The sequence below is a fragment of the Podarcis cretensis genome (assembly GCF_951804945.1).
Source record: "Podarcis cretensis genome assembly, chromosome: 8".
Taxonomy (NCBI): domain Eukaryota; kingdom Metazoa; phylum Chordata; class Lepidosauria; order Squamata; family Lacertidae; genus Podarcis; species Podarcis cretensis.
In genome coordinates this window covers 46363543-46378391 of record NC_137177.1, presented here as the reverse complement: position 1 = coordinate 46378391, position 14849 = coordinate 46363543, and the positions used below count along the sequence as shown (strand labels likewise).

The window sequence follows — 14849 nt, the reverse complement described above, 5'->3', positions numbered from 1 at the left end:
AGAGAATTTAAATTATAAATAAATAAATAAATAAATAAATAAATAAATAAATAAATAAATATTGTCCAGTAGCACCTTATAGGCCAACTAAGTTTGTTGTGGTATAAGCTTTCATGTGCATGCACACTTCTTCAGATACCTTCTTCAGATGCATGCACACTAAAGCTTATACCTGAACAAACTTAGTTGGTCTATAAGGTGCTACTGGATAATTTTTTATTTTTTTTTATTTCAGCTGCTTCAGACCAACATGGCTATCTACCTGAAAGTAAAAAAAAGAAGATTTTTCAGCACTGATGTTTCTGAATAGGCTTGCCTGATCAAAAATGTTTTAAGCACACCGCAAAAAGAATACAATGTAGGTGCATTCCTGACATGAATTGGCAGGGAGTTCCAAAGTGTAGATGCTGCCACACTAAAATAACAATTTCTTAAAACTGCAGGAGTATTATATGGCAACAGTAATAGTGTCTGAAGAGGTCAAGTGGGCATATGGGAGAAGCGAAAATACCCTATATATTTTTCACAGAAACAATCTACAACACAAAAACCACAGTAAATCATAAAACTATCTCTGTTTAAATAATGACTAGTGACAATGTGGTGCAGGGTTTTCAGAAGAGAAACTAATACAGTGGTACCTCGGGTTACATACGCTTCAGGTTACAGACTCCGCTAACCCAGAAATAGTGCCTCAGGTTAAGAACTTTGCTTCAGGATGAGAACAGAAATCATGTTCTAGCTGTGCGGCAGCAGCAGGAGGCCCCATTAGCTAAAGTGGTGCTTCAGGTTAAGAACAGTTTCAGGTTAAGAACGGATCTCCAGAACGAATTAAGTACTTAACCCGAGGTACCACTGTACTGCCAACTCCAAACCAGACTATTTTTCTTCATTGAATGAAAAGATATGAAAAGATCAAGGCAATGTACAACAGTGTGAAAGAACAAGAATGTGATGACTGCTTCTTCAAATCTTATTCTTCAGAGCATCACCTCACCACCACCAATGCACACTTTTTTCTTATGCAGATTGTTCTGGCAATTCACAGTGCTGCATATACTGAAAGCAATAAATTGTGGAAAACATTATAATGACAGGTCAATCACGAATGCCCCCCTCCCTTTCATTCTCTTGTGCTGTAATCTCCATGCTGCAAAGTGCCAAGGAGTTACTATAACAATGGTCATTCATTAAGCAGTCATTCAGCACACAGGGAAAGAGATAAATATGACTTACCTTTAGCACAGTAAAAAAAGGAGGAGGAGGAGGAGGAGGAGGAGGAGGAGGAGGAGGAGGAGAACAGGGCACCAAAAAGGTCTTGGGCCTTTGCCAGAGCCCACATAGCAGGAACATTTGCAGTTGCCTGCATGACATCATATTTGTATATTTGGTAAAATGTTTCACTGTATGCATTGCATGTGCATAAAGGTGAGGTGAAGGTTGCTATGGGAACCTGAAGTCTTAATTTCTTGACTTGAATATCTGAAACAACAAACTTGGCACACACACACACACCCAACACTATTTCATATGACATCCCACATAACTTGGAGGAAAGCAGCCATGTTGAAGAGAATTAGTAAAAGAAAAAGCAAATGTAAAGATGAGTGAGAATTGCAACTTCTCGTATAAGTTTGGTGGAAGATTTTAATGGAAGCTTATAACAGAGATTCAGGAGATTCAAGCATTACATTTAATAAGACTCCGTCTACACAGTTACTCAGACTAATCTTGCTTTAATCTTAGGAAGGTTAAGTTGGGGAGATGGCATGATAGAGGTTTTGTAAAATTGTGCATGCTATGGAGCAAATAAAAGATACATTTCTCCCTCCCTCATAATACAACAAATGGAGCCCTTCCGTTAAATCGGCCGACAGTAGAATCGGGACAGACACACAAAAAGTACTTCTTCAGACAAACTCAAGATGTGGTGAAGCTGGAAGTGGGCATGAAAGAGAAAGTTTTAAGCAAGCGTTCAACCATAGATCAGTGGAGGCTGGTTCATTAGGCCAATGAGGCACTGTCCCACTAACCTCAGTTTGCCCTGAAGACAGCCTACACCTGCCTGCCTCAAATGTCTCTTATTAAAGATGCAGGCTATGTTTTCCCAAAATCCGCTGGATTGTTCTGATAGTTTCCAGATTAATTTTCAGACTGAGATGCGATGAGCATTGGAAATTGGGTGGGTGGCTACGTAGGTAGATAACACTGGAGCCAAAAAGTCATGGAATACAAGCAGTTATAGCCTTTGACATTTCTATGCAAGGACAAAACAATATATGAAATAAGCTGAGAAATTATTCACAACAGCAGTAATTGGTGAGAACACAATCTTCCTACCTTCACTGTGCTAATTTAACACCTGTCGAAGGACACAACGTTAATAAACAGTGAAGCTAATAGCAACTACTCATCCAGCACACTCACTGCTGCGGAATTGCTGAACAGGGAACACCTGGGGCTTCTTAGCGATTAATGCGGGACACAACACAGCTCAAATTACACACTTTTAGGCTGCAGGCTCCATCATACTTGCTCCAAATTGAGGCCCATTGAAACCAATGGGAATTACTATGATGTAAAAAAATGGTTAGCACAGGGCTGTTACGGTTGACTGAATTTTGCAGGAAGTGAATTATATGCTTATCCCCTCCCCCTACCCGAAATCAATAGAATTTAAAAAGTGCTTAGCTTTGGCAATGATCTCTTGCTAACATCTGCTGAAAAAGCTGCTGTAAGAAGGCACAGGAGCAAAGGCTTGTAAAAAAGTTGGCAATCCTAGATAAGTCTAGTTTTATCATGGGTTGGATCCAGACTATTTTAGCTGGATTTAAATCTCATTGAAATTAATGGGGCAAGCTAATCATTACTTGTGCCATTGATTTCAGTGGGTACTATGTCCAACAAACTTAGTTCACATCCCCCTCAATGAATTTACTGGGATGTGACTGATTTAAACTTACAAAACAATCCTATAAATGTTTACTCAGAAATAAGTCTCATTGAGTTTAATAGGGCTCACTTCTAGGTAATTGCATGTAGGATTGCAGCCATAACTTTCCCCCCTTCCTATGTGCAGTTTAGTCAAACCTGTGAACTGATTTTGATTTAGATAAAACATTTTGTTTTCTTTATCCTGTTGTAGGTCATTCATACGATGAGAGCCATTGACAAAGATGATCCTAAAAATGGACACTATTTTGTTTACAACCTTCCACAGGAAATGGTGAACAATCCAAATTTCACAATTGAGAAAAATCAAGGTAAATATATATAATGCATAAATATAACACAACAGAGTATCATGTGCCCTGTTTTGTTTCTTTCTGCTTGCTTTGTTCTGTTTATTTTGCAAATGTCTTTTTCTCTTCACAAATGAGAATTTGGCTTCAGTCTTTTTCAAAATGTCTGGGACTGGTGCTGAAAGTCACAACTTGGGTTAGAGTGGTTTTAAGATATGGTAGTCACAAAGGAATTAAAAACTTCCTAGGACAGATTTATCTTCTAATTGGATTGTGGCTAATTCTGAAGTGCTGGAAATATCTAGTGTATTGATTTTTTTGTTAACGTCATGTAGGGATCAGCATATTTCCCCTGTTCTGTTCCTTCTCTGTTCTGTTGGTTAGGTCTGTTCTCCATTCCACTCCTTTTGAATTTTTATGTTACAAGAACATTTTAAAATATTGCATAGAGGAGGTCACTGTTTGTGTATTTGGAATGTGTCACAAAGAAGTCTATGTCTATATACAACAGCATATGCAGTGCTATTTTTTCTAGGAAAAGAGGTGCCAGAACTCACCAGGAACGCCTCCCTTGTTTTCTTATAATGGCAATGGCACCCACCTGAAAGGTGCTGGAACTGAATTCTGGTGAATTCCTGCTGGAAAAAAGCCCTGAACATATGTAGAGGTCTTTTATATTCTGAGCGATAGTGGAAAAGGAAGGAAGACATAGCCATTTTCTTTCTTCATTGAATAAGTAGTTTTATATAAGCTACTGTTGATCTTTCACTCTAAAGTGGAAGGAGTAGAAATTTGTGATTAGGTTGGACATATAACAGCTTGACATTTGGGCATCTAGAAGTAAATAAGGAACGGAATAACAATGAAAAATTATGTACTATGTTATGATATTGAAATTGTGTGCTTATCAATTCAAAGTGCTGCTTTTAATGTATAAAGTCTTGTGCAGTTCAGGATTCAAATACCTCTAGGACCACCTCTCCCCACATGAACTGACCTGGACCCTGTGATCATTGTCTGATGTCATTCTCCTCGAGCTTCCTCCACAGGAGGCCTAGCCCTTTCAAGCAGTAGCTCCCTGCTCATGGGATGTTCTTCCCAGGGAGACACACTTGGCTTTTCCCTTTTCCCTTTACCACATATATCCCCAATCAACCACTTCAGTCAATGGAACTGACAGAGTTACAGGTACTACACAATACCAGTTCTGCATTTGTAAGAACTTGATATTTTAGTGTGACAGCACCTACAGTTTAGAACTCCCTGTCAATTGATATCAGACAAGCACCTTCAATGTATTCTTTTCAGTGCCTGCTAAAAACATTCTTGTTTGGACAAGGTTACCCAAATTTTCAGAAAGCTGATGCAAGATTTAATCTGTTTTCAATCTATTGTTATTTTAACTTTACAAAAGTCTTAAATTATTGTTGTTCATTTTTCTTATGGATAATTTCATTGTTTTATCTTTTTTTGTAAACCAATTTGAGGCTCTTGACAACCAAGCAGTGTGTAAATTTTATGAACTAAATAAACAGACCCATTGAAATTAATAGACATGACTAACTTAGGTCCCTTAGGTGGGTTTACTCTGAATATGACTAACATTGAGTAACATTGAGTCAAAGGACTCAGTGACTCCTCAAATAGAAACCTATCTTGATGCAAAGCCAGCTGGAGTAAAGGAGAATTAGTATCAAGCATGTACTAAAAAAGGGAGGGGGGGCAATAAAGATGTTAGGTCAGCAAAGTATGAAGGACAACTTACCTTAGCATTGTCATTTGAAAAGGAAGGGCACACTTTAATCCTGTCACACTCTAGAATTGTCATTTCATTCACACCGTGGTAGGAAGAAGACAAATTTGGATCCCTTTTCTACTGTCATTGAGTTATAAAATTTACCCTGGCCTCATTTCCTGGCACACAGATTTACTTGAAGGTCAGGCAGCAAATGAACAGTAAACAGTCTTGAAAGATAATTTTCTGAATGTGTGGATTGTCACATTAGGGACTGCTCTTCATTGGTTTGATTGATACAGTCGCCGGCTGCACTTAAGTCCCTTAAGCAGTGCATATCCATGGATGGCTCGTGCGTTGCATGTGTGCTGATGTGCAGCTGACATGCTGAATCTTCACTCTGCCTCCAAAGCACCATTTCAGATTTCACTGGATTGGGGGGGGGGGTGGAGAGATGAAAGCAAGGAGAGCAAAAAGGTTTTATGAGACAAGATTCTCAGTCAATGTTTTCAGTCAAGGTCTGCTCTTTTATTTATTTGTTCAAAATTATTAGTTTGTGTCCAACTAAGCCCTACTCAGAGTAAATCTATTGAAATTAATGCACTTAAGTTGCCCATGTCCATTAATTTCAGTGGATCTACATCGAGTGGGACTAGCCTTGGCAAAAAACCTGCATTTATTTTTTAAATGGAAGAACATGGACTAATATGGGGCAAAGCTAAAGATTTTGCCAGCAAAATGTCCCAGTCTTGTCCCATCAGGACATGTCTTCCCCACCCCTTCATAATCAGGGGAGCAACATTTTTGCTTTGAAAGGCAACATTTTATCACGAGTCCTCACATATTTAAGGGTGAATCAAATGCACCGGTACAGAATAGGAAACACCTTGGCTTAGTTGCAGGGACTGTAGTTTATCATAAGAAAGTGAGTCAGCTGTTTGATGCAGCTGCAAAATTGGCTAAGGTAACTTGCAGTTGGGTGTTGTGGTTAGAATGTTGCCCTAGAACCAGGCAGACCAGGGTTCAAATTCCCCGCTTGGCCAAGATGCTCACTGGGTGACCTTGGGCCAGTCACTGCCTCTCAGTCTAACCTACCCCCAAAGGCTTGCTGTGAGGATAAAATGGGGAGGAGAAAAACTATGTATGCCACCTTGAGCTCCTTGGAGAAAAGCTGGGATACAAATATAAATGCAATAAATAAAACCAAAGCAAACAAACAAATTCTAGAACCATTGTTTTTTTTTTTTTTTAAAAAAAAAATCACATGAAGTAATAGCTCCATCCCCTCACCCACTTACCACTAGTCAGACCTCATCTGGAGGAATGGGACCAGTTTCCTGCATGTAAAGACATAGACATACTGGAATAGGTTCAGAGGAGGGAAATAAAAATGGTCACGGGTAAAGAAAACAAGGCATATAAGGGAAAGTTCAAGGAAATGGACATGGTTAATCTGCGGAAGAGAGGGTTTTATATGGGTCAGGGGGTCAGGGAGGTGGCAGTGACATGAAACCAGTCTTCAAATACCTGCAGGATTCTCTGAAGCCCTGTAGGCAAGACACCAGCTAATTTGAAGACTGGGAGAATTCATGTGATGGTAAGAGCAATCTTCAGTCAATGTGTTGTTGAATGACAACTCCTATTGTCCCAGAGCTTTAGTCATGCTGACTGAGGCTGATGTGAGTCAAATAACATCTGCAATAGCCACATTGGCTATTGCTGGCCTCTTCCTTGATGGAGCCCTTCATATACATACCAGGCAGTAATCTGTTGCTGATACTCTAGATTTCAAGAATCAAAAAGTATCAATATCTGTTCCACCTTCTATGATACTTTGAACCATAGAAGGTTGTTGACCATATTACTTCTGCTCAGTTAGTTCTACTCAAAGTAGACCCATTGATGTTAAAGGACATGATTAACTTTGATTCATTAATTTCAGTGGGTCTGCTCTGAGTTGAATTTAGTTGGATGCAACCCTACATTCTACGTTATACTGAAATCAGTGGAATTTAACTTCCATGTAAGTGTCTAGAAACAGCAAGCTAGTGTGACAGAACATGCAAGTCATTTGAATTTCTCTTTGAGCTTTGTGAGCAGTCCATACCACTTATTAACCTTCCCCCTCCAATCTGTTGCCCTTCTGAGGTTTCCTCCTCATCCCAACCAAAGTTGTTTGCAGAATGGCACAGGAACACAGACCTCTATAATTGTTTATATCCGCCAACAAATATGTGCAATGCTATTTTTGTGTGACTAATTGTACTGCATTAAGGAAGTAACCTTTTTTTCCTGGAAGAACAATGTCAAAGCCTGCTTGCAGAATGGTATGGTGTCCTTTTCTTAATCATCATTATGTTTCTAATAGGTTTTGATGCACACATATTGAAGGATACCCTTGTCTGTAAAACAGCTCCCAGCTTCCTGGGTTATAATTTCTATTTCACTTCAAATTAATGTTGAATGATTATTTTTTTACAAACACTACTTCCTTATTGTAGAATACTCTCTCTCTCTCTCTCTCTCTCACACACACACACACACACACACACTCATTTTATTTTAACATCTGTGGAGCCTGTGGCCCTGCAGACACTGGAATTCATCCCTGATGTCTAGGGTGTGATATGGAGTGGGTGGCTGGGTGTTCACATGCATGCATGTTCTTTTGACCTCTGAGGTCTTATGTGGCTCAGGACCACCTCTTTCAATATGAACCAACCTGCACTCTGCAATCTTCATCTGAGGCCATTCTTAGTGTGCCTCCTCCATGGGAAGTCTAGAGGATGGCAACATGAGAATAAGCTTTTTTCTGTGGTGGCTGTGCATTTCTGGAATGCTCTATCCCAACTTGTCTGGCACTGACATTGCACCAGGCAAAAACATGCTTTTTTTTCATCAGGCATTTGGCTTTTAATTACTTGTGGCATTTTTGCATGTGCAGGATGTTTTAACTTTGGTATCCTTTTTTTAAAAAACAACAACAATCTTTTGGATTCTTTTCCTTTAATGCTGGTTTTAATGTATTTACATGTTTGGTTTTTGCTTAAAACATTGTAAATTCTTTTGAGCTGCCATGTGAAAAATACAACAACAATGACAACAACAACAAATGATGATGATGATGATGATGATGATGATGATGATAATGTGCCAAGAACAGGTTGCAGTATACTCATGCATACCCATCCTTCAGCATCAGCAAATTAAAAACAGTTAAATTATAGTCACAGGAATAGAATGGCTCCTGAAAACACATTTCAGGTGTCAAAGGCCAGGGTACAGAAATGCATTTTCAGTTCTATTTTATACATTTTATGTACATTTTTATCTAATATATGCATTTGTGTAAGCATTTTTTTAGTTTGAGATCTTCATCACAATCTTGTAAGTGTGCATAATGAAGGATAGCTGTGTTTCTCTTTGCATATTGTTTTGAGTAGTATGAATTTTCTAAGTTTGCACTGAACTAAATTTCTTATAAGGCTTGCATTTCTTGGGTAAAGTGAATGCTCCTGAATTTCTAAGGGATTTCATTGGCTCCTCTGCTTTTTTGCCTAGGTAAGAGAGCTGGGTGACCACAATTTTGTGAGTAAGAATTAATTTTAGGTTCAATTATCTTCCTTATCATACTAACAGAATCTTGGCAGGGATCCCCAACCTTGTGCCATGGAGAGCTGAATATTCTCATAAAGGAGAGGAAATACGCAGAATTGCCATTTCAATTTCCATTCCACTTATGTGTCCGTAAGGCATCAAATTAGACACAAACATCAGTGGCTTTTGAGACAAACAGCTTATCAGGTGGTAGAATGGTTCTTGGACTGTACCAATTTTGACATAGCAGGTGTCACATGGGTAGAGCTTTTCAAGAACTGTGTCAGTTTAGGCTGAGTGACTGGATGCTTCCTACTGAAAGAATATTCATGCACACAGAAATTAGGTTAGCAGAGAGGCTAGGTTAAGTGTTTTCTATGTACGGAGCTTTATTTATATGAGGGTGTTTTCAATCATTCAGTCCCTTTCCCACCCACTGTCTGAAGTGGATAGGAATAGTTTTATATTGTGATACACAGTTTGTCAAAAGAGCCTCTTATTTCACCATAGGTAGAATAAGACCAATCAGCAGTTATTCGAATGAATTATAGGCACTGTAAATGCAAGCCTTCCCACAGATTCAAGCGCCAGGATCCCCAGGTGTATGAAATTGCCTTATAAGAAAATAGACCAGCAGCACATCTGGTCCAGTATTATCTACTCTGACTGGCAGTGGCTCTCCAGGGTTTCAGGTAGATGGGTTTGCCATTACATGCTGCCTGATCCTTTTAAATGGAGAGGACAAGGATTAAAGCTGGGACCTCCTGCATGCAGAGAATATGCTTTGTCAGTGAGCTGCAAAAGCGTTTGGCCAGCTGCTGGTTTGAAGGGCCCCTTGGCAAGGCACTCTTTGGTGAGGCCCCTTCGCCATTGGCCTTCACTGTCAGCAGTAGCAAAATGCAGCAGAGTTGACATTTTAATTTCCCACGAATATTCTAGAGTAATGCTACATTGGGGACATTGTGAGGAATTAAAGTTGCAGCTCGACTCAGCAGCTGGACAGAGAAAATAAAACAATATTGAGCTTTGCCAGGGTGTTTGGCCCTGAGAACTGTCCAATGAAATACATTTTAGAACTGGGTAAAAAGCCCTTTCCAGCCAAAGGGCTGCAACTTTGTGGGGGCCGCTTGCCAATAGTGGGCAGGGCCAGAGGAGAAAAATGGGTGGGACAATGGAGACTATTTTTTGCCCATTGTACAGTAGGCTATATCCCAGACACACAAATGTCAGGTGTTTCTTCACACACACAACTCTCCATCTAGAGAAGCAAGAGGTATGATCACAGTTCCAGATAGGCAACATCGTTTGAGGAGATGCCTACTCCTTGTGATATTCGTATTCTACAACTCCCTTAAGCAGAACAGATGGCCACTTCTCAGACCAACAATTGAATGCAGACAAATCAGGCTGTGATCTGAATCTCTCTCCCCTCTCCACCTTAACTCTGCCAGCAGGGCTTTTGTGATTAGTGAAGATACCATCTCTTCCCCAGCCCTGCTACACATGATAAAGGAAGTAATAGTTGGAGGTAGGAGCAAGCAGTTTGGCCCAGATCAGGCCCAAAGTCATTGGGTGATGGCAGTGAGACTGGCTGAATATCCAATGGGTTTCAGGCTAGCTCAGCCCCTCCCTGCCTCTAGTATGTCTCGTTTGGAGGCATTCCAACCTACCCAGTCCAAGGGGAATTTGGATTACTCCGCCTATCTCTCCAAAACCACAAACCACATGCACACACCAAACCAGCATAAGATTTCACCCTACTGTCTGTTCTGTCTAGCTAAAACCTCACTCACTCCTCTCCTGTACCCAGGATGCAGGCATCCAGCCAGACAGATCCCCCCTCCTCCGCCAAAAGCCAGAGGTAATCCATCAAGGTTTTCATTGGACTGGAAAGGCCAACCCGATGAATCAAGCTCACAAGGAAGGGGCATCTGGTAAGCTGTTTGTCCCTCTTTTAGGCATCCTTAGGCTGTTCTTCAGTAGTGCTGTTTTGGGGGTTGGGTTCTCCATTAGGTTGTGGTTGAGACTCCCCTCTAGCAATGCCCCAAGACTGCAGATTTATTTACACTTATATGCAACCTGAGGCTACAATAGAGGGGTTCGCTGCATTAAGGGTCTTGTTTTTCCCATAGCCACAGCTTTGGATTCAAACAGAAATTGGCCATGGCTATCTCTCTGGATGTCCAGCTTGTTGCTTTTTGCATCCAGGTTCTAGTTCACACAACTGCCTAACCTCTCTAATCTAAAACGTTTAAAGGGAAAATATTCCACTAGACTGCCACTTCCAGTCATAAGTGAATCTCACCAAATGACAAATTAACCTCTGTATTTTATGGGAAATATTTTGCCACATCAAATTGTAAAACAAACAAACAATGACCCCCGTTTTAATATATTTAACACTATAACCACAGTTTTAATAGATTTAAGTACAGGTTTTGTAACACAACATATAGTGCTATAAGCAAGTGAAGGTGTCCTATGAAATGAATATATCTTGTATATTCTTTATTCCTTTTCCTTTCTTGCATTATATATATATAGTAGCCAATCATTTCATCTGGATTTGGAGTGTTGCTGTACTGAATATTATCCAACTGTGGCTTGCTAGAGAGAATTTGAATTATTTTCTCTGTGACCTGCCCAGCTGTATTTTTCTCCTCCTTTGCTAACCATTGGGGTCTAGTACATGATGAATCAGTGGATATCCTGCAAAAAGCTTACATCTGAAGTACTGCAAAGCAGACCAGCATTCTTATTCTGAAATTATTATCCAACCTAGGCAGTGGGGTGGGGGGAGTACAATGGAGAGACATTTAAATGGTTGCCTACCATTGTCCCCATGTAACTGATAAAAATCTTTGTGTACACTGTAGTTCTTTGGCAATCTATATAATCACTTATCTCTGACTTTCATGACAGATGTGTGCTTGTTTCAGCCCTAGTGATAGAGTTGGCAACTATGTTGGGCATTTTATACAATGAAATTTTCTGGGAGAGTGTGTGTTTATACTGCAAAACAATGGCAAAGCAAAGCAAGAATCTCAAGGATACTAACTGCATGTTCTTCTAAGGAGTACTTCACACAATAATATTATGATTCAAGCATGCTTTGTGTTCCGAAGTGCTTTTTCCCCTGGAAAGGACAATCTCATTTTTATAGTTCCAGACATTCCCCCCTCCCATACTCAAGAAGGCCTTGCATTCTACTATATTCATATTTATCATATTCCTCAGAAAATAAGAGCCCACTGAATCAGATTAAAAAGTTCACCTAGGCCAGACAAATGCATCCAATAATCCCTCAATGTTGAATGCATAATACCTTCCCTTCACCTGGTGTTCCCTTATACTGCTTCTGAATCTGGAGATATTTATACTGAAAATATTTTATTTTTCTCAATCAGGCATAGGCAAACTTGGCCCTCCAGATGTTTTGGGACTACAACTCCCATCACCCCTAGCTAACAGGACCAGTGGTCAAGGATGATGGGACGTGTAGTCCCAAAACATTTGGAGGGCCGAGGGCCTCTGCTTGTTTTAAATCATTTCTATACCACTTCATTCATTCATTCATTCATTCATTCATTCATTCATTCATTTATAAAAAGGAAAGCCTCAAAGCTGTTTACAAGCAAAATTAAATTATCAAATAAAGCACTACAAATTATTTTTTAAAGCATTCCATAGGTAGGTCAAATATTCAGCTGGCAGGTTGCTCACTGGAGGAAGACGGTTTGAGCGTATTGTCCCGATCCTGGTCCAACTGCACTGGCTACCAATCAGTTTCTGGGCCCACATTCAAAGTGCTGGTTTTCATCTATAAAGCCTTAAATGGCTCAGGACCACAATACCTCAAGGACCGCATCTACCCATATGAACCAAACCAGTCCCTGAGATCATCTGCAGAGGCCCTTCTTCATGTGCTTGCTCCTCAAGAGGTCAGGAGGGTGGCAACATGAAAACGGGCCTTCTCTGCAGAGGCTGCCTGTTTATGGAATGCTCTCCCCAGGGAGGTTCGCCTGGCACCTTCATTATACACCTTTAGACACCAGGCAAAAATGTTCCTTTTTAACCAGGCCTTTGGTTGATCTTATTGACATCCAACACCCTTTTAGAATGTGGCTTTTTTTGGGGGGGGGGAGTTATTGGGTTATTGTTTTTGGTTTGATTTTATATGTTGTGGTTTTGTTTGTGAACCGCCCTGAGACCTCCGGGTATAGGGCGGTGTATAAATTGAAATAATAATAATAATAATAATAATAATAATAATAATAATAATAATATCTTATTTACAGTACTATAATTTACAGGAAAACAATATGGATTTTTTTTTAAAAAAAAAAAAACACAGCAAGTGGGTCACTCTTGCTTAACAGGGAGCAACAAGACAGTGGAGAGGTTGTCATAGTGCAAGCACAAAAGGAAGAAGTGTTAGATCGGTTCTGCATGTGTGTTTGCACAGCTCAGGCTCCCTGCTACCTCCCAGTAAGCAAGAGGAATCCCATACCCACCAACATTCTGACCCCTGAATCTGGGACACCATGCCAGGGGTAGCAGCAACAAGGAGAAAGAGACCACTTCCTCGGTGATGGCCCAACTCTGCTAGGTCTGACCTGGGGGCAGCGGCAGTGGAGAGAATGGGCCCTAGCAGTGGCAGTGGCAGCTGCACCTCTACTCTGCTGGGCTAAAATGTGCAAGCTCAGCACTGCCGGGCCACAGCTCCACTCCCATGTCAGGCCTGACCCTGGGGCGGGGGCAGCCTCTCCTCTGCTGGGCTCCAGTGTGTGAAGGAGGCAAGGACAGCCCCTGTGGGGAGATCATCCTCACAGCGGCAGTGATTCTGGCAGCTCCTGCAGTGGACAGAGCAGAGCTGCTGGAGCCTGTGGCTCACTTGGGGCTGGACTTTGGCAGTGGCAGCCATGGAGAGGTTTGGCTGGCTCATCCTCCTCCCCGATATCAGTGGCTCTTCTGGAGACAGAAAGTGAGACATTCCTAGATTGAAACGGAAGCCAAAAAGGCTTCTGTGAATCTGGGATGTTCCTGTAAAATCAGGGGGTTAGAGGGTATGAACCCACCTACTAATAAGCCAGTAAGTTACTTCTGGACTTTTATATAGTGATATAGAGAAAGAGCTCTGAGAGACCTCCTAGGAAAAGGATACCCCCACCCTTCCAGCTTCTAAAGAGTTAGCAAACCCAATCACAAAAATAGTAGAACTGCAGCTATGTTGGAAGTGACCGTGTAAAATATGCTTGATTACTACTCTCTTGGACTAAAGGTCAGAGAAAAGTTTCAGAATACTTAAGAAACAATTATCTAAAGTTCAGATTTTCTGAAAGGAACAGAACTGGAAATCATACAGACAATTATCTAAAGTTCATTTTTTTTCCAAAGGAGGCAGTGGAAGGTTAAAAATTACCAGCTCTTTACTGTGGTATTCCCTCCACACTCTTGTATTTAGCTGTGATGGAGTCAATATTATAAAACAATGGGTGACTCCATTTTATGTTCTAATATGGGGAAGGGGGATTCAGATGACAAGTCTAATGCTTGTTTTATATATTCATATTAAATTATTTTTTTGAAAAAAGTGCAGTATATTATAAGAACATTTGTTAGCATATATAGAGAATTTCATTTAGCCCACATGTTTAGGTGAACCGACCTAATTCAAATCACCCGGACTAATACATGCTTTATATTTTGTTTTAAATGTGGTTTCCATTTTTATGACTGGTTTTTTGGGTGGTGGGGGTGAGGGAGTTGATATTGTATACTGCCTTGAAACAATTGTATAGAAGGTTACTAATAATAGGATCAGAATGTAAATGTCTTTCAGATTATAAATATCACTGAATTTTGTGATATAATCCCCCTGCCCTGGCAAAAAGAACACACCAAAATGTGTAAAATAAATAAATGCAAACATATTTTAGAATAAATAATTCAGAGTTGCATACATTGAGAGAAAAGTTTTGCTTTGTGATAAGATACCATTGAAGTACACACACACACACACACACACACACACAAAACACAAACACACACACATCATCACATGCACAGATGTGGTGGAATGGATTTATGAATAAAATGGCATTGGCATAGTCACGGAGCAGAAGGAGAGTGATTCCTATGTTTGCTATAGTGATGTTATCAACACAGGTTGCTTTCTGCCTTTGTGGGCAAAGATAGCATAACGGGGTGGGGAGGGAAAACTGATGGTGGAAGAATAGCCAGATGCAAAGTGTCAGCCAGGGTTGAAGGTAGGG

At 40.4% G+C, this 14849-nt stretch overlaps 1 protein-coding gene across 5 annotated transcripts in view; it reads left to right on the top strand.

Moving 5' to 3' along the window:
- The window catches only part of CDH8 (cadherin 8), a 234001-nt gene that overhangs the window by 204136 nt on the left and 15016 nt on the right, over positions 1-14849 (top strand). For 4 of the 5 annotated variants that reach the window (XM_079988215.1, XM_079988216.1, XM_079988214.1 and 1 more), the window contains one exon: positions 3146-3263. In XM_079988215.1, the coding sequence (XP_079844341.1) occupies positions 3146-3263 (118 nt within the window). Of the gene's footprint in view, positions 1-3145; positions 3264-10384; positions 10509-14849 lie in introns of all 5 variants that reach the window. The other variant, XM_079988218.1, reaches the window with a different exon arrangement.